Source organism: Phascolarctos cinereus, unplaced genomic scaffold (genome assembly GCF_003287225.1).
Source record: "Phascolarctos cinereus isolate Bilbo 61053 unplaced genomic scaffold, phaCin_HiC Scaffold_2;HRSCAF=192, whole genome shotgun sequence".
Taxonomy (NCBI): Eukaryota; Metazoa; Chordata; class Mammalia; order Diprotodontia; family Phascolarctidae; genus Phascolarctos; species Phascolarctos cinereus.
This window is the reverse complement of record NW_027555625.1, coordinates 251,786,676-251,805,847: the sequence shown is the minus strand read 5'-3', so window position 1 is coordinate 251,805,847 and position 19,172 is coordinate 251,786,676. Positions and strand designations below refer to the sequence as shown.

Sequence of the window (19,172 nt, the reverse complement as noted above, 5' to 3'; positions counted from 1 at the left end):
CATAAATGAATTACATGAAGACATGATTGTGGGGAGTTCAGATAAACTTGGATAGCCTTTCATGAAGTGAACAGTGAAGTAAACAGGATCAGAACAATATACATAATGATTAAAATGATATAGAAGAAAAGAATACTGAAAGGAAACTATGCTGAGTAAAGACCAAACTCGATACCAGAATGAAACTCAGCAAGGTGGGGGGCAAGGGGTTGAGAGGGGTGCACAGGAAGAGAATGTTGCATACACTGCTAGATATAAGGGAAGCTAGGTGGTTCAGTGGGTGGAATAGAGCACTGGAACAGGAGCTGGGAAGACTCATCTTTCTGATTTCAAATCTGGCCTCAGACACTTACTAGCTGTGTGACTCTGGGCAAGTCACTTAACCCTGCCTCAGAAGGACTTGTTGTGATGTAGTCTGTGGGGTGACAAAGAGTTGGAGGTGACTAAATAGCAGCAGTCAGATATAACCACTTTTTTAAACTTGTTTTTTGTTGTTGTTGCAAGAAAAGCTTCTCTTTATATGAAAATGATTGTTATTTAAAAACCAAAGTCATGAATAAAATTGTTAAAATTAAAAAATTGATTATATTACTCTCAAAAGAGGGATGGCTATTCAGGGATAATGGTAGAACAGTAGCCTGAAAGATATGAGAAGTGTGCTTACTTCTCCAAGTCCCTGTGAATCATACATAGGGAGTAGCAAAAGTAGTAGCCTTTAATGAAGGAGGGTTACAAGGGATATGATGTCTTTGTGGGGAGAGCCTGCAATTTCATCTTGTATACAAGTTGACCTAATTTTTGTAGAGTATTTTTAAACTTAAGAAGTCAACTTATATGTAGAATTGTTACTATCTACAAGGTTTTAGCTATAAAACTCCACTGCTAAATGTTTCTTTTTTGCCCTTAAAATTGATGGAAGATAATAAACAATCTCTTTACCACTCTATTATTGAGAAATAATAGGTCCAGACTGAAGTCTTGATGAATCAGGTAAGAGATTGATTTTCTTAGAACACAAATGTTTGTTTACAATTAATCATTAAAAGAATAGCATACCTTTTATTGTACTTGCCTAAATGTAAACTTGGCTTTAATGAAGTATTTACTTCAGTGTGCTTCTTAGTAGATGGCCTATTTAGTAATATCTTTGATAGAAAGCATGGGCTTATAGTGAAAACACATTGTTTTATAAGAACACTTTTCAAAAATGGTTGGATTCAAATTAACCTAGGTACTTATACTATATTATAATCAATGGGCAATTTTTAAATTTTGTCCTCCTTCTAATCTGCTACTCCCAGAAATACCTTTACAATACCCTTTTTTGGGGGTTCTCTTTTTGTAATTCAGCACTGTAGAGGCTACTTAGGTAATAGTTATACTATAATTGACAGTTCTGTTAACAGTACCAACTCTGGATATTGTGAATTGCACATAAAAATAGGAATGTTTAGATGCCATTTTTTCCTTTTCCATGCTCACTACTTGAAAATTTTAGGGTAAATATAGCACTATAAAATGTAAAATCCTGCGTATTGGTTGTCCTTGAGTGGTAGAATAAAAAAATTAGATATAGAATGGCCTTGGAAGACACAGATTTCCACTAATGCTTGAGAAATATGTTTGTATTATAAAAGTTAATTATTCTGTGTCAGAGTAAAAGGAAATTTCATGAATGAAACTGCAAGTAGACCAAGCCATATGTGTAAAGAGACAGATGTAAACCAATCTGGCTTGACTGGGCAAAGGCCTTATGAATCCCTTTATGCCCGCTGCTCTAAATCCCACCCTCCAACCTAGTGAATACAGAAGTGGTTGGAGACTCGAGAATATTCTTCCTTTTATCCAGTTCTTTGAGTCCTCCTCAGATCATCTGCTGTTACTGGTTAGGGAGAGGGAAAGAAACAACAACAAAATTCCCCAGGGCACTATTGAGGGGAATCAAAGCTCATACCCAGTTCCTTTCTAGAGTCAGCAGAGGGAGCACAAAGATAGACAGGTGGCAAAAGCAGTAGCAAACAAACTTGAATCAGGTATAAGATTTAGTAGGTTGCCATTGTTCAGACTTAAGTTTATTTGAATGTGATGGTAATATAAAATCTAATTACACTGAGTTTTTTGAAAAAATCATTAGGATAAATAACCTGACAGTATAGTTCTTTCGGGACGAAAACCACTATCCTGGACCTTGATTTAGTACTTTGCATACATAGAGTGCAGCAAATGAAATATATTCATGACAGTCTTCAAATTTCATGGTTTTTGTGAGTTTTCAGACCTGGTGATTTATATGGTCCTTATCCATGAAGCATTAACTGTTGTATGATTGAGTTGGAATGAATAATAAATGTGTATTTTTACTATTATAGTTTCTGTTTGTAATTTTTAAAAATAACATTAAAGTTGAAGTCTTTTTACTTTAAGTTTTAGGTAGAAAGGATTTTATTTCTTGTTGCCAAGGTGACCTCATGTGACTGGCACCCAGAGATTAATATTTTTAAAGTTATTGATTTTATAACCATGTACTACCAGCATCATCTTCATCAATTAATATTTACTGTATTCTTATTAGGTGTTTAGGAAAGACATTCCTGGGTGAATCAAAATATGTTCTCTCAAGGAGAATATTGACTAAAGCAAAATATTTACATGTGTTATTTTTATTTGTTCTTTTTCTTAGGATTATTAGAATCTTGGAGGGATCTGTTTTTATTGGGCTATCCAGATGAACCAGAGGTATTGCTTTGCTTTTCTTTAACATGATATCTTGACTCTGGATCAATACTAGTTGGCCCTGGATCAAGAAATTGTTGACTCAAGAAACTACCACTCAGTTCCTGATATTTCCTAGGATTATAGTGCAAATCTCAGCTCTACCATTTACTGCTTGTAACCTTGGACAAGTCATTTAACCTGTTTGGGCCTCAGTTTTCTTATATGTAAAATAAGGGGTTGGACCCGATGATTTTTAAGGTCCCTTCCAGCTTTAAATTTGTGATCCTATGGTTCTAGTTCAACTCTCTCATTTTAAAGTTAAATAAACTGAAGTTTAGAAAAGTGAAAAGTCTGGTGTCTGGTGTCACACAGCAAGAAGTAGACCATAATTTGAATCTTTGTCTTCCTTCATCCAAAGCCAGCATGCTTCCCCAGTACACCATTCCAGTTCTCACTAAAATTCCAGTGATGTCAGACTACTACTTAAGACTGACCATTCTGTAAGTCCAGGGACTGTCATGGTATATTTAAAAAAAAATGTTGCCAGAAAAAGATACTGAATTCAGGTACTAAGGACACAAAGAAGAAGACAAGAGTCCTTGCCTCTAAAAGATATTATATTATGTTGTGGGGAAGAGGGATTTGGGAGGTGATATTAACACTAATACATAAGTACATTAGATATACAAAGGAAATACAAAATAATTCCTGGAAGAGGGGGAGGGCACATGAAAAAAAAATTCACTCATATGAAAATCCACAAACTTGAGGGAGGAGACACAGTGGAATGCATTTGAATAAGTATCAAAAGAGGAAGAAACACACATGTTATAATGATGCAAATATTCTACAGGCTGATAGGACAGCTGGAGGAATTGGAAGATGAGTTCACTAATAGTTGATAAAGCTGGTATAGATGCAAGATATATTTATGATGAGAGAATTCAACTATCCAGAAATTTTCTGAAGATCTGTCTCGGTAAGAAGCAGGGAAATTGATAATTCTCAACTTCCTTTGTGTCTAATTTAATCTCTCAGAAGGTAAAAAAAAGTAATGAAAGGGCAATAAACTGGTGTTTGATTAAAAACTTTGAGAGGTAGTGATGGTGTCATTGTAGCCTTTAAAAGAGGAAACTACTGGTAATAGTTTGGTATTTACATTAGACTCTAGAAGAGTGAATTTCAGAGAGTCTAGAAATATTTTAGAGAGGATCCAGTGACCTGAGACTGTAATGGGAAGTTAGTTCAAGGGAGAAGGGAAACTCTGAAAAATTAAATTCTGGTGACACAGTCAGAATTGATTCTGATGGAAAGAAAAAAGGGATATCTCTAAAGGGAATGATGTGACTGATAGTGATCTTACTGACAAAGTTCTGATTTTAAAATTATTATGTATGTATATGTGCATATATGTATATGTATAATGTATATATACACACATATATACACACAAAATGAATATGTGCATATATACACATATATCTATATACATATAAAATAGGGGACTGACCATGAGGATCAGTCTTTACTGTGTATGTGGATTTGCCCTTCCTGGTGGGTTTTACAGAGCATGCATAGTATTCTCTGCCTATTGCCAGTCCAACCAGTGGAACTTTTGAGAACCATTTCCTGACCATGGATGACCAAGGGGCAATGAGTGACTCACTTTGTAATGATGAAAAGTCTTCTGATTGGTTGAGGAACTCAAAATAATAACTCAGTAGAAGCTGAGCCAGAACAGAGTGTTCCTGCTAAAAGGTTCTAGCATAACTTTTAAGTGAGGAGGACTGATTTCTTCAAGCCTTTCCCCTACCTGGCAGCTATGTGTTTAAGGAATTAAAGGCCAGTAGAATGGCAAGGTCCTATAAAAATACTATCATTTAGCATAAGAATATTTTAGTCTAGAATGAATCTTAGACTCATTGAAATATTTTTTTTAAGTTCTATAGAGGGCAAGAGAAATATCAAAGAAAGGGTAGAACCTCCAGCTTTAAGAGCTTGGGAAAGAGGATAACAGAGAGGGACACAAGACAGAGCTACTAAATTTGTGCTTTGATTAAATGAAAAAGCATGTTATCAGGTGCTTTCTTTTTGTTAGGCACTGTGCTAAGCACTGGAGATGGAAATGAAGAAAGCAAAACAGGCCTTGACTTCAAAGAATTTACATTCTAACATAGGAAGACCACACATGTAGAGGAGTGGTGGCCAAGGGGGTGTGTTTTGGTCAGAGAATCCATAGGGATAATTAGTAGAGTCATAAAGCAATTAATTGATATTTCATATCCTGGAAGGATAGTGTTGAATTGATTACTGTTTCAAAAAACAGCAGTATGATGGGTTTAGGTTGGGCTAAAAATGGTGAAGTCTTACCATTCAGAAGCCCAGGATAAGAGTTGGAATACCCAGTGGGATGGCAGAGACATGGCATGAAGATGACCAGGAAGCACCAAGACTTGGCAATTGATTGAGAGAATGTTAAAGAAATCCATCACCATTTTCATCATCCATTGCCATGATCCTGAATCACTTTTGACATTACCTTTATGATGTTTCCTGACCAACTAGCAACCCAGGTTCTTTTCTTTTGAGTCAATAATGAGAAAACCCATGGTTTTGTTGGTGTGGGCACTTCTTCACTGATGTAAATAACAATCCCTCAATGGCTTAGTAGGTAGTCTTAGGGAGTTGCTGCAGCTATAAAATTTATCATCTTAAGACCAACATCTAGCTTAGCTAGGATATTTCTCAGATGATAACTATAGTCTGTTACTAAGCCCTTAAGCAAAACCTTTCTGCTTGGTGGAAGACCTAGCAGAACTTGTACTTTGATAGCATATCTTTAAAGAACCTAAGGATCACCTACTGGACACAGTAAGGAAACATAGTATGACTTCAATAGGGAAGTAGCTTTTTTTTTAAACTAAGAAGAAAATAATTTTGGGAGCTCACTGTTGGGAAGGATATTTACAAACTGGAGCTTATCTTAAAGAGGGTGATTGGGATAGTAGTAAAACTAGAGACCATATTATATAAAGATTGGATTGACTTATATGAATACCACTAGAAAATGTTACTTACCAAAATAAAGAAAAATTTAAATAATTGGAGAAATATTAATTGTTCATGGCCAGCTAGGTGGTTCAATGGATAGAGTGAAGGGTTGGAGTCAGGAAGACTCTTCTTCATGAGTTCATATCTGGCCTCAGACACTAGTTATGTGATTCTGGGCAAGTCACTTAATCCTGTTTGCCTCAGTTTTTTCATCTGCAAAATGAGCTAGAAAAGAAAATGGCAAACCACTCCAGTATCTTAGCCAAGAAAACCCCAAATAGGGTAAGGAAAAGTTGAACATGACTGAAAAACAACTGAACAACAACATTAATTGTTCATAGTTGGGCTGTGGCAGTATAACAAAAATGTTACTGCCTAAATTAATTTACAGATTTAGTGCCATTCAAATCAAGCTACCGATGAGTTGCTTTAAAGAAGCATATAACAAAATTCTTGTGAAGGAATAAAAGATCAAGAACTACAAAGGAGATAGTTTTTAAAAGTAGGATTGGGGGCAGCAAGGTGGAGCAGTGGATGGAGCACCAGCCCTGGAGTCAGGAGGACCTGAGTTCAAATCCAGTCTCAGATCAGACACTTGACACTTACTAGCTGTGTGACCCTGGGCAGGTCACTTAACCCCAATTGCCTTAAAAATAAAAAAATAAAAATAGGATTGGAGAGGGCCTACCAGTACCAGATCTAAAACTATGCCTTAAAGCAATAATTATTTTTTTAATTGTACTGGTTAAAAAAAATATGGAAGGGTTGAACAGTGGAACACACCAGGAAAATAAGACCTGGAAACAGTTTAACATGATAGCATAGTACTTGGTAAACATAAAGTCACAAACTACTGGCATAAGAAATCCCTGTTTGGCAAAAAATGTTGAGATAACTAGAAAGCAGTCTTGCAGAAATTAAGTTTAGACAACAACTTATATATTATATAACACAAGGAACTCCAAATGGATTCATCATAAAACATCATTTCACCAAAAAAAAAATTAGAGGAGAAAGGAAGAAAGCACCTTTGACAAATGTGCCTAAGTAGATAATTCTCAGCTGAACAAAGGCTTCAGGTATGATCATAGAAGACAAAATGGACAATTTTACTGACATAAAATTGAAAAGCTTTTGCACAAGCAAAATCAATGTCATTAGAATTAGGATAGAAACAACTAGGAAAAAATATTTGCAGCAAATTTCTCAGATAAATTGCTGATATCTAAGATCTAAGAAGTGGTTTACAGTCAGAAGAAGACGAGATGATCACTAAGAGCCAGAAGGTGTTTATTCAGAACAAATAATATAAGACTAATCTCATTTCCTTTTTGGACAGTGTTATTAGACACTATAAGTTAGAGGAATGCTATGGATATAGTATGTCTGGATTTCAGCAAGGCATTTAACAGATTTACTCATTACATTCTTGAGAATAAGATGGAGGAACGTGAACTGAATAATAGTTGGTTGGACTTAAGACAGGATGACTGACCAGAGCAAATAAATGGTGATTAATGAATCAATGTCAACCTGTAAGGTAGTCCTTCCTAAGAGAATGTCCCAAGCCTTTGTCCTCAGCCTATTCTTTGTAACATTGTTTATCAATTATGTATTTACATGAGGGCATAGATGGTATATAACTCCACAAGTCAGATTGTGGGAGAAATTGCTAGAAAGTTTTCATGTGGAAAAAATACTAGGGTTTTTATTGGACTTCAGGGTCCATGTGAATCAGTAGTGTAATGTGACAGCCAGAAAGGCTGACACAATCTTAAATTTCAACGTTAGAAATATAGTATCTTGGGTGGATGAGTGGGATAATAGTCCTACTATTCCAACGTTTCCCCCACCACCACCACATTCTCTTGAAATACCAAGAATTTCATTTATACCAAACCATTTTCTTACTACCCCAGATTTCAACTTACCCCAGAACATTTCCTAGGAAAAGATTATTGTGATGTTAGAAAAGTATGTTTATTGCTCTAATCTAACTCTTAAGATACTAGCTTTGTGACCCTGGGCAAGTCACTTAATCCTGTTTGCCTCAGTTTTTTCATCTGCAAAATGAGCTAGAGAAGGAAATGGCAAACCACTCCAATATCTTTGCCAAGAAAACTCCAAATGGGGTCAGGAAGAGCCAGACACAACTGAAAACAAGTGAACAACAAAACTTCAGAGCTGCTTTCCATTTGCGTTGTAGCATGCACATTCCAGTAACTAGGGCTTTGCCCCAGGCCAGGTAGTTGCCCTTGGATAGTGAAATGTATTGTTGTAGTGTAACTTTTAAGAGCTACTTTCCATTTGGGTTATAGCTTCCACATTTCAGTAACTGGGGCCCTGCCCTAGGTTAGGTAATTGCCCTCGGATTGTGAAATTTAGCCTAGGGTTTAAATTTAAAGGGATCACTGACAAGTTGTATTCCCCTAAGGAAAAAGATCAGACTAGGTCTGGTGATGGACTTGGTGTAGCCAGGCAGAACTGGTGATTGCATGGTAGGAAGGGCAGGCTTTCTCTGAGCAGTTTACTACCTCGTTTGGTTCCTTCAGCAAAGACTGAAGTGGGGGAAGGGAGGGATAGACATTTTCTGCCCAGGTTGGGGGATAAGGGTGGAGATTATTCTCTTGAATGACATAGGCCCCTTAGTGTGGATATAGTAGGTGGCCCTTAAAAGTTAGGGTTAGGCCCTTCAAGGGCCATCTCATAAAACATTTTACCACTTGGGAGAAAGAGGCATCCAGTGACCAAAGGTAGACTAGAAAGTCTCACCACTCCTCTGTCTATGATTGACCACATCCATCTATTCTGATCCCTTGGCAGGGATAGGCAAAGTAAGGGAGGGAGCCATGGCTACTCCCCCATCCCTAGACTTCGAGGGATTAGAACTAGCAGTTCTAGTCTTTAACACTCTCTTGGTCTCTATTTTCTCTGTGTAAAATGAAGAGGTTGGACCAGCTCTGACAGTCTGTGAATCTAAGTCATAGACTCTATTTGACTTAAGCTTAGCTCAGCCTCAGTTTTAGTAAGAGTTGAATGAACTTTCCTCTGTGACCTCTTTACTTTCTGAGTAAAAATAAATGAATAAAATTGAGTTGGACTAAATGATCATTAGTAATGAAGATGATACTATCATTCTTGGAAAAGATCAGCAATCAAATGCCCAGTGACCATGCTCACTATCCCCATGACTACTAAAACATGCTTCCTTGGCCACCATTGCCCTATATATATTTTTTTTCTTTTCCTCTTAGAATGTAAGTTCTTTGAAGACAGGGATTCTCTTGCTTTCTGTATTTGTATTCCCAGAGATTAGTACAATGCCTGGTACATAGTAAGTGCTTAATAAATACTTTTTTTATTGGTTCATTCTTCATTCATCCATCCATTAAGTTTACCCTAAGGTCCTTTCTAGCTCTAACTTGATGCTTTGAAGGTTTAGGAGGTGAGGTTGGTTTTAAGATGTTTAGTTTCCCCTCCAAAATTATTTATCTCTTATAAAGGTTACCACTCCATCCCTACACCCTTGTAATAAGGCTTTTCTGATGAAAAATGTAAAGAAACAATTATTTGTGTTAACTCAGTGTTAAGCTCAGTTTAAATAGAAAGCTGCATATTGGCCCTCTTACTCTGGGATAGGATGGTGATGTAAACAGCCTTCCCAGGAATGGTTTTATTTCCTGAAGGTCCCTATTTCCATCTTTGAGTTGATGTCTGGACTGACTCCTTCCCCACCTCCCCCTCCCCCTCCCCATGGCAAACTGAGGGTGGCTTTCCTGCCCTTTGTCCTGGGTACAATTTGTGAAATTCCTAGTTGTAGATTTTCTCCACATTTACTTCTTTCCCATCTACCATTTTTTGTGTGTATATTTATTTTATCCTCATATATCTGAGTTCTATCTATCTTCCTTCTCTGTGTATACCTTCACTTCATCATTCTGCTGGGTGATTGTTAAGATTTATTAGAGTGAGGTTGCCCAGGAAAAATTTATCTAGTAGCTTTGTACATTTGTCTTTGAACTAAAACTTCCTTCAGGTTATGATATATGCTTTAATCCTGTGTGTTCGATAAATACATAGCTGTTTCCAAGTAATAGTTTATATGAGATGGTATGTCCTCCACACCCTCAGTAGAATGAAAGCTGCTTGAAGGTAGGGACAATTTCATTTTTTATTTTGTATCACCATTGCCTGGAATACAGAAGATATACTGTGCATATTCAATCAAATTGTGTGTTTAGGAACCATCTGCCAAAATAATGCTCTTGACAAGGTCAAAAGATCCTGAGTTCACCAGATTGTTGGAATTTGTTGTGTTCTTGGAAAGGAGTTGGATAACAGCCCTTTGAAATATCTAATAGAATGCATTATCAACAAATACTCTATAACCTATTAAATCACTTTAATGAATTGGGTGTGTTCCACCGGTTATGTATCCAGGAAAGGAATAGTGGAGTAATATTGTGCCACAGTAGAAACACCTAAATCTGTAATACTCTGGTTTATTCATATATGGACAAAATTTTGAAGGTCAAATAACTATAAATAATTACAACTATAGTTAAAGTAATACTTATATAACTAAAAAGCAACTATAAAAAACTATAAAATGTAGTTGTGACCTTACTGGTAATCAGATATTTCAGCCACTTAAAGGGCCATTTACCACAGGCTACCACAATGTCCATTTACCTATTTTAACTATGAACATCATTGGTTATGAAGAATATATTATTTAAAAGTAGAATTTACTAATTAAAAGTAGTACTCATGTTTCCCCATATGTATTTCCTATCCTGATGCTTTTTTGCTCTTTTTTAAAATTGCATTTTTTATTATGACCTTATATACCAAGAAAAGCATTTATATAATCAAAAAAGAATGCAAAAAGAAGATTCCATGAATCTTCACTTCACACTGCTTGCTTTTAAAATACTTATAAATTCTGTGTGTTACTTTCAAATCCATGTCTTTTGAGCTACTTTCGTTTGTGTGTTTAAAAAAATGTTACAATAGCCCTCTTTTTTTCTTGCTCCCTCTGCTCCCAGGCTTTTCTCTCCCTTCCCCTCCCTACAACTGAGAGAAAAAAGAGGAAGAAAGAAATTCTTGTAACAAATAAACATATTCAAGCAATCTACAAAGTGGCCACATCCAAAAATGTATGTTTCTGCACCTTTTTTTACCTCACTCTTAAACTTATCTACCTCCCCCCATTCCTATTGGTTTCCCTATGATGTTTGATAGTTATACACCAGTTTGTGTGTGTGTATTTGTGTTGTGTTTGTATTTGTGTATTTGTGTTCAGTATTCCTCCTTTGTCCATTTCTGATAAGACTGAAGTTCATGTGGTGTCTACTACCCCATCTGTAATTCCATGTTTGTATATTCTTCTCATATCCCAATTATGAAAAACAATATTATTCACATTCTACTCCCTTCTTTTTCCTTTCTATACTACTGTATTCTTTTTTTAAATTGATTTATTTCTTTTTAGTTTTCAACATTCAGTTCTGCAAGATTTTGAGTTCCAGATTTTCTCCCCATCTCTCCCCTTCCCCCACCCCAGGATGGCATGCATTCGAAATAACTCTTCCCCCAGTCTGCCCTCCCTTCTATCATCCTTCCCCTTCTCTTATTCTCTTCCCCTTCTATTTTCCTGTAGGGCAGGATAGATTTCCCAGTTGCATGCAAAAACAATTTTTAACATTGGTTTTTAAAACTTTGGGTTCCAAAATCTCTCCCTTCCTTCCTCCCTACCCACCTTCATTGAGAAGGCTAGCAACTCGATACAGGTTATATATATGTAATCACTTCCATAGTAGTCATGTTGTAAAAAACTTCATCCTATCCCACCTCCTGTTTATTCTATTCTCTCCTTTGACCCTGTCCCTCCTCAAAAGTGTTTGCTTCTGATTACCCCCTCCCTCTCAAACTGCCCTCCCTTCTATCATCCCCCCCTTATCCTTCCCCCCCCCATTTCCCTATAGGGTAAGACAGATTTCCATACCCAATTTAGTGCATATGTTATTCCCTTCTTAAGCCAAATCTGAAGAGAGTAAGATTCACTCATTCCCTCTCACCTTCCCACACTTCCCCTCCACTGTAAAATCTTTTTCTTGTATGTTTTATGTGAGATAATTTACCCTTTTCTACCTCTCCCTTTCTCCTTCTCCCAATATCATCCTCTCTCACCCCTTAATTTTATTCTCCAGATATGATCCCTTCATTTTCAACTCACCCTGTGCCCTCTGTGTGTGTGTGTGTATGTGTGTGTATATATATATGTATGTATTTTTCACTGAGAAAGTCCTCATGAGTTATAAATGTCATCTTACCATGCAGGAATGTAAATAGTTCAACCTTAATAAGTCTCTTATGATTTCTCTTTCTTGTTTACCTTTTTATGCTTTTCTTGAGTCTTGTATTTGAAAGTCAGATTTTCTATTCAGCTCTGGTCTTTTCATCAAAAATGCTTGAAAGTCCTCTGTTTCACTGAATGCCCATTTCCACCCCAAAGGATTATATTCAGTTTTGCTGGGTAGGTGATTCTTGCTTGTAATCCTATCTCCTTTGCCCTCCAGAATATCATATTCCAAGCCCTCCAATCCCTTAATGTAGAAGCTGCTAAATCTTGTGTTGTCCTGATTGAGTTTCCACAGTAATTGAATTGTTTCTTTCTGACTGCTTGCAATATTTTCTCCTTGACCTGGGAACTCTGGAATTTGGCTATAATATTCCTAGGAGTTTTCCTTTGGGGATCTCTTTCAGGAGGTGATTGGTAGATTCTTTTAATTTCTATTTTATCCTCTGGTTCTAGAATATCAGGGCAGTTTTACCTGATAATTTTTTTGAAAGATGATGTCTAGGTTCTTTTTTTGATCATGACTTTCAGGTAGTCCAATAATCTTTAAATTTTCTCTCCTGGATCTATTTTCTAGGTCAGTTGTTTTTCCAATGAGATATTTCACATTGTCTTTTATTTTTTTCATTCTTTTGGCTTTGTTTTATAATTTCTTGATTTCTCATAAAGTCATTAACTTCCATTTGCTCCATTCTAATTCTTAAGGAATTATTTTCTTCAGTAAGCTTTTGGACTTCCTTTTTCCATTTGGCCAATTCTGCTTTTTAAGGCATTCTTTTCCTGATTGGCTTTTTGGACCTCTTTTGCCATTTGGGTTAGTCTATTTTGTGTAAGGTGTTATTTTCTTCAGTATTTTTTGGGTCTCCTTTACCAAGCTGTTTACTAGTTTTTCATGATTTTCTTGCATTACTCTCATTTCTCTTCCCAGTTTTTCCTCTACTTTTCTTACTTGCTTCTTAAAATCCTTTTTGAGCTTTCTCATGGCCTGGGACCGATTCATATTTTTCTTGGAGGCTTTGGATGTAGGAGTTTTGACTTTGTTGTCTTCTTCTGGTTGTATGTTTTGATCTCTTTGTCACCAAAGTAAGATTCTGTGGTCTGACTTTTTTTGCACTATCTGCTCATGTTCCCAGACAATTACTTGAATTTTAAACTCTTTGTTAAGGTAGGGGTCTGCTTCTAGTGTGGAGGATGTACTGTCCCAAGCTTCAGGGGTTTTATGCAGCTGTTTTCAGAGATACTTCTAGGGACTTGTAAATGTTCAGTTCTTCCAAGGTGCTATGATGAAAGGAGAGGTGTTTACTCCTTTCCTGGCCTGTGCTCTGGTCTGTGAGTGACCACAAGCACTCTTTTCTGCCTCGGAATTGTGAGGAGGACTTCCTCTTCACCACCACCACAAGCTTCACCATGCCAGTGCTCCTCCTCACCCCAGAACTGCCACCCAGGACTGTGACCCAGATCCAAGCATGGGCAAAACAAGAGAATCCTGCCTCAGCAGCAGCAAAGAGATCCCTGCAATCCCCCTCTGATCAGCTGCTTGATCCTCCCTCCATCTGTGGGCCAAGAGCTCTGGAAGCAGCAGCCACCCTCAGGCTGCACCAGGACTGAGCCAAACCACACTCCTCTCTTACCCAGATCTGACAGACCTTTCCTATTGACCTTCTAAGAGAAGTCTAGAAACCGCTACAACTGCTAGTGATTCAGTCCTCTGAGGCCTGCTCTAGGTTTGCTGAAGCCTGGTCTTTGCCTGCATGGCCCACACTGAACTGCACTCCTCTTGCAGCCCAGCACAACAGACCTTTCCCATAAACCATCCAGTTTGTCTTGGACTGGAAATTTGTTTCACTCTGTCTTTTTGTGGGTTCTTCCGTTTTTTACAGGTATTTGGAGGGGTTTGGGGGAGAGCTCAAGCTAGTCACTGCTTTTACTCCCTATACTAGTATATTCTTTTACCTTCCCTCCTCTCTTCAAAACCTGAGAATAAAACCAATCCAACCTCTCCAACTACACAAGGACCTCTTTTTTATTTACTTTCCTCACTTCCCTTTGAAACGTTAAAGCTCTGAAGGGACACCTGTTTCTTCTCCTCCTATCATCATATAATTCCTTCCAATCAAATAAATGTACCTAAGTTTCTCTGGACTCTTGTGTTTGTATTTCAGGGTCCCTGCTTAGCTCTGTTCTTTTCATCAGAAATGCTCAAAATCCCTCTATTTCATGAAAGACCCATTCCTTCCCTCCACCCCCCCTTTCCCTGGAGTTATACTCAACTTTGTGGAGTAAATTATTCTTGGTTATAAGCCTATACCTTTGCTTTTTGGAATGTTAATATTCCAGGATCTTGGGGCAGCTAAGTGGTGCAGTGGATAGAGCACTGGCCGTAGATTGAGGAGGACCTGAGTTCAAATCCGGCATCAGACACATAACACTTACTAGCTGTGTGACCCTAGGCAAGTCACTTAACCCATTGCCTAGCCAAAAAAAAAAAATTCTAGGATCTCCTGTGGTTGTTAGTGGAAGCTGCCAGACCTTTTGTGATCCTAACTATCCTTGGTTACTTGAATTGCTTCATTCTGGTTGTTTGCAGTGCTTTTTATTTGATATGAGAGTCTTAGATTTTAGCTGACTTTCTTGAGACTTTTCCTTTTAAGGTTCCTTACGGGAGGTTTTCATCCAGTGGCTTCTTGCTATCTTCACTTTGCTTTCTGATTCTGATAGATCTAGGCAGTTTTCATTTATGGTTCATTGAAATATAGTATCTAGGCTCCTCTTAATTATGGTTTGCAGGGAGTTCAGAGATTCTTAAAATAACTCTTCTTGACCTGTTTTCCAGGTCAGTTGTTTTTGATAACAGATAACTTATACTTTTCTCAATTTTTTAAAGTCTTTTGATTTTTCCCCCCATAATATTTCATGTTGTTTCATGGGGCTCCTGATTTCTGTTTGCCCAAGTCTAGTTTTCAGGGAATCCAATTCTTACTTACTACTTTCTTTCTTTCTTTCTTTCCTTTTCTTTTTTCTTTTTTTTTTGGTGAGGCATTTGGGATTGAGTGACTTGCCTAGGGTCACACAGCTAGTAAGTGTCAAATGTCTGGTCTGAGACTGGATTTGAACTCAGATCCTCCTGACTTCGGGGCTGGTTCTCAATCCACTGTGCCACCTAGCTGCCCCACTACTTTCTTTTCTAAACTACTTATTCTCCTTCCAGTGATTTCCTCTAGAGCTTATATTTCATTTTATTTATCTCTTTCTTTATTTCTTCTAAATATTTCTATAGTCCTTGTGAAAAATCCATTTTTTCCCATTGGAGTCTCTGCTTGCATTTGTTATGGAGTTAGATTTCCAATAACTTTTGACACCAGCTCATATTTTCTTTGATGTATTCTTCTCTTTGGCTGTGCTAGAGTTTTGTGCCGAGGTCAGACTGCCTCCTGATGTACCTCAGGGTCTTACGGGGTCCCTGCTTCGGTCTCACTCTGTGTTCTTAGGCTGACCTCCACCTCTGGGAGAGAGGCTTTTCTGGATCTCTGAGATTCATAGACTTGATTGGATCTCAGGGCAGAGTGTTGCAGACACTTCCCTGGTCATTGCCCTCTGACACTTCTTGGGGCTTCTAAGATCACCACCCTGGACCTTTTTGACCACCTGGGGACTTTCTCAGGAAAGTCCTTGGCTCTTGTTTGCTCCCAGAGACAGAAAACCTTGCAGGGTACATGTTTCTGGTTGTGTTGTATGCACAGCTGCTGGCTTTGCTGGGGTGGGAGCAGAGAGAGAGCCCTTTCCTAAGGCCTCCAGTCTTCTGGTTGACTTTTCATACAGTCCTGTGGTGGAAGAAGTACTTTACTATGTTTCTTCATTGGACTTCTTGATTATTATTTAGTTTCCTACAAACCACAGACTTTTGTTTGAGTAGGTATTGGGAAGCTAGGCTGTGTGCCTTTCAGTGTTGTGGTAGGAACCAATATTTCACTTTCCACTTCACCCAAATGAGGAGCTAAACTAAAATCTTCCCCATACATACCTACATGTTAATTTATTTTTTATTCAGATCCTCTGTCTGTGAAGCTAGTAACCACTCCCTTTTCCCCCATTTTTTTCACCTCCAAATGTTTTAAAATATCTTTCACTTTACTTTGTGTCTTCTTCATTCTTAAGGATAGGAAGGTATGCTCTTCAAGGGAAAACTGAAATTATTTTTGTTATCAGTAGTGGATTTACCTTTTTAAGAATGCATCCTTTCCAATTTAAAGCCCAGAGGCAGGGATCTCAAATTGCAAGGATTTTTTAATCTTTTTGTAATTGATGGTTGTACTATTACTACCTAAATCTGTAGTTCTTTTTTTCACAGACTACTTAATCTGATTATCTGTTTTTTTGAACAAAGGGCCAAAGGGTGGTAATATTTGAGGGGACTAAAAATTTGAGCTGGGTTTAAGCTCCGCAGTCTTGAATCCTGTTGTGCTTCCTCTTATGTTCTTCATCACTCAGCATTATGTATCACTAACCTTAACAAGAGGTGGGAAAATTGTAATAATAGTTTTTAAAATAGTGTTAGCAGTAGATAAAAATGTAATTTTAAAAATGTTGTTAGCAGTAGATAAAAAATGTTTTTTAAATGTCACAATAATAAATGCTATAATGATGTAGCTACAAATGTTTTCATATAAAAAGGCTATTTAGAATTGCTAACAAAAGTGGCCTTCAATTAAATATTCCATACTTCAGATATTCTTAACATCCTTATCCTTCATATTTACGTTATCCTTACAAGGAAATGTCCCCCTTGCATGTTCCCTTGACATGGCACACCTTTTCTTTTAAGTAAAACTTCATATTATCATGTCAGGGATTTTTGTGGGACAGTCAACTTAGCTTTACATTAAAGTTTCATCATCAGCCATAGAAATTCTTCAGGAAAATAATATGTTCTGGGGCAGCGAGGTGGTGCAGTGGATAGAGCACTGGCCCTGAAGTCAGGAGGACCTGAGTTCAAATTTGGCCTCAGACCAAACACTTGACACATACTAGCTGTGTGACCCTGGGCAAGTCACTTAACCCCAGTTGCCTAAAAAAAAAATTTTTTTTTAAATAATACATTCTTTGAAGTTTTACTTCCTTTTATATAATGGACTATAAGGTCAAATTTCCTAGTAGTAAATTATGACAATATCAGGTTAATATTTATCTGTCTTAATTTGGCATTGAAGAGTTGTATTATTAGAGATATATGAATATGTAGCCTAGGAAGTAAACAATTGTTAGTATGATAAATTAAAAACAAAAACAAGCAAGCTGCATTATTCATGTATTTTTTTAAGATGAAGAAAAAATTAAGGTTATTTAACAAATTTCCTGAGTTTAAGTCATGCAAATTAAACTGTAGTAACATAATTTCCTGTGATAATTTGGAACATATATATTAGGAAAATAATCAGAATAATTCTCTTAGTGTCCTGTATCTGACTTTTTAATGACAATCTAAATAATTTTCTTAACCAATCGCTCTGTACTTTTAGTTGGCCACAGCTGTCTGCGTGCCACTAGCAAGCATTTGCCTTTGATTATTTCTTTGCAGATCTGAGGTGTGTTTTTTAAGACTTACAAAAATTTTACAGGCATTGAGAGAAGATATTATTAAGTTTCAAAATCACTTCAAAATTTTTTCCTTAAAAACTTTTACTGTGTCTAGAGAAATTTTTGGACTCTTTAATGTTTCCTATTCAATAATTTTTTCCTACAGATTACCCCCCCCTTTTTTTCCTTTTAATGTAGAACTTCCATGATTAACTACTTTTACACACACACACTCACACACACTCACATACTCTCTCTCTCTCTCTAGGACTTAATGAGAGCTAAAGTGAATGTACTAAGCACAAGTCCTGGTTTTTCTTCTCTTGTCCACCAAAAGAGGCTACTACTTTTACAGAAGATCCACTATTCCTACAAGATGTATCGTGATCAAATTAAGCTTTGCTTTAAAAAAAACTATTTATATAACTTTACAAGCATTTGTTATCACTCCCATAGTTCACCTCTACCCTCCCTCCCTAAACAAAATTGAACAGTTTGAAAAAAATCCCTCAGAAAATAACCTTGTCCAGCAAGACAAATTCCTACATTGGCCACGTTGAAATATCTATATCTTATTCTACATTTTAAGTCTATCACATCTCTGTGAAATTGTGGGTGGTGTGCTTCATGGTCAGCCTTCTGGACTTGTAGTTTATCATTGCTCAAATTGCTGGAGTCTATAAAAACTGTTTTTCTTTACAGTGTTATTAATATTGTAAAAATTGTTTTCTTGGTTCTGTTTTCTTCACTTTGCACCAGTTTAGAGATGTCTTCCCAGTTTCCTCTGAAATTGCCCATTTTGCCATTCTTATGGCATAATAATATTGTTGTTATATTTGTATTACCATGATTTATTTAGCCATTCATCAATAAAAGGTACTTCATTAGTTTCCAGTTTTTTGCCACCACAAAAATTGTTGCTATAAATATTTTTGTACCTAAGGGTTCTTTTTCTCTTTCTTTGATCTCTTTGGGTTTTCACCCAATAGTGGTAAATGTGGATCAGAGGTTATGCAGAATTGATTAACTTTTTGGTCATGCTTTCCAGAATGATGGGACCAGTTCACAACTCCATCAGCAATGTACTGTTGTACTTGTTTCCCTTCTTATCATTTCCCTCTTTTGTCATCTTTGCCAATATGATGGGTGTGAAGTAGAGCCTTATAATACTTCAGTGGAAATTTCTCTTTTTCATTATTTGGAATGTTTTTTATGGTTATTGATAGGTTGGTTTTCTTCCTTTGAAAACTGCCTGTTCATATTCTTTGACCACTTATCAATTGGGAAGTGGCTTTTAATCATATATGTTAATATCATTTTTCTATATATCTTGGATATGACACCTTTATCAGAGAAACTTGATGCAAAGATTTTCCTTGTTACCTATTTCCTTTTAATTTTAAATGTATTAGATTTATTTGTATAAAACCCTTTTCATTTTATATAATCAAAATTGATTGTTTTATCTTCT

General features: G+C 36.8%; 1 protein-coding gene across 10 annotated transcripts in view; it reads left to right on the top strand.

Annotated features, from left to right (window-relative positions):
* The window catches only part of ZBTB46 (zinc finger and BTB domain containing 46), a 168,961-nt gene that overhangs the window by 23,788 nt on the left and 126,001 nt on the right, over positions 1 to 19,172 (top strand). For 6 of the 10 annotated variants that reach the window (XM_078149904.1, XM_078149903.1, XM_078149905.1 and 3 more), the window contains one exon: positions 2,681 to 2,736. The exons of 3 other annotated variants lie outside the window; for them this stretch is intronic. In XM_078149904.1, the coding sequence (XP_078006030.1) occupies positions 2,726 to 2,736 (11 nt within the window). In that variant the 5' untranslated portion in view covers positions 2,681 to 2,725. Of the gene's footprint in view, positions 1 to 2,680; positions 2,737 to 10,817; positions 10,926 to 19,172 lie in introns of those variants that run through there. One more of the 10 variants, XM_020981616.2, reaches the window with a different exon arrangement.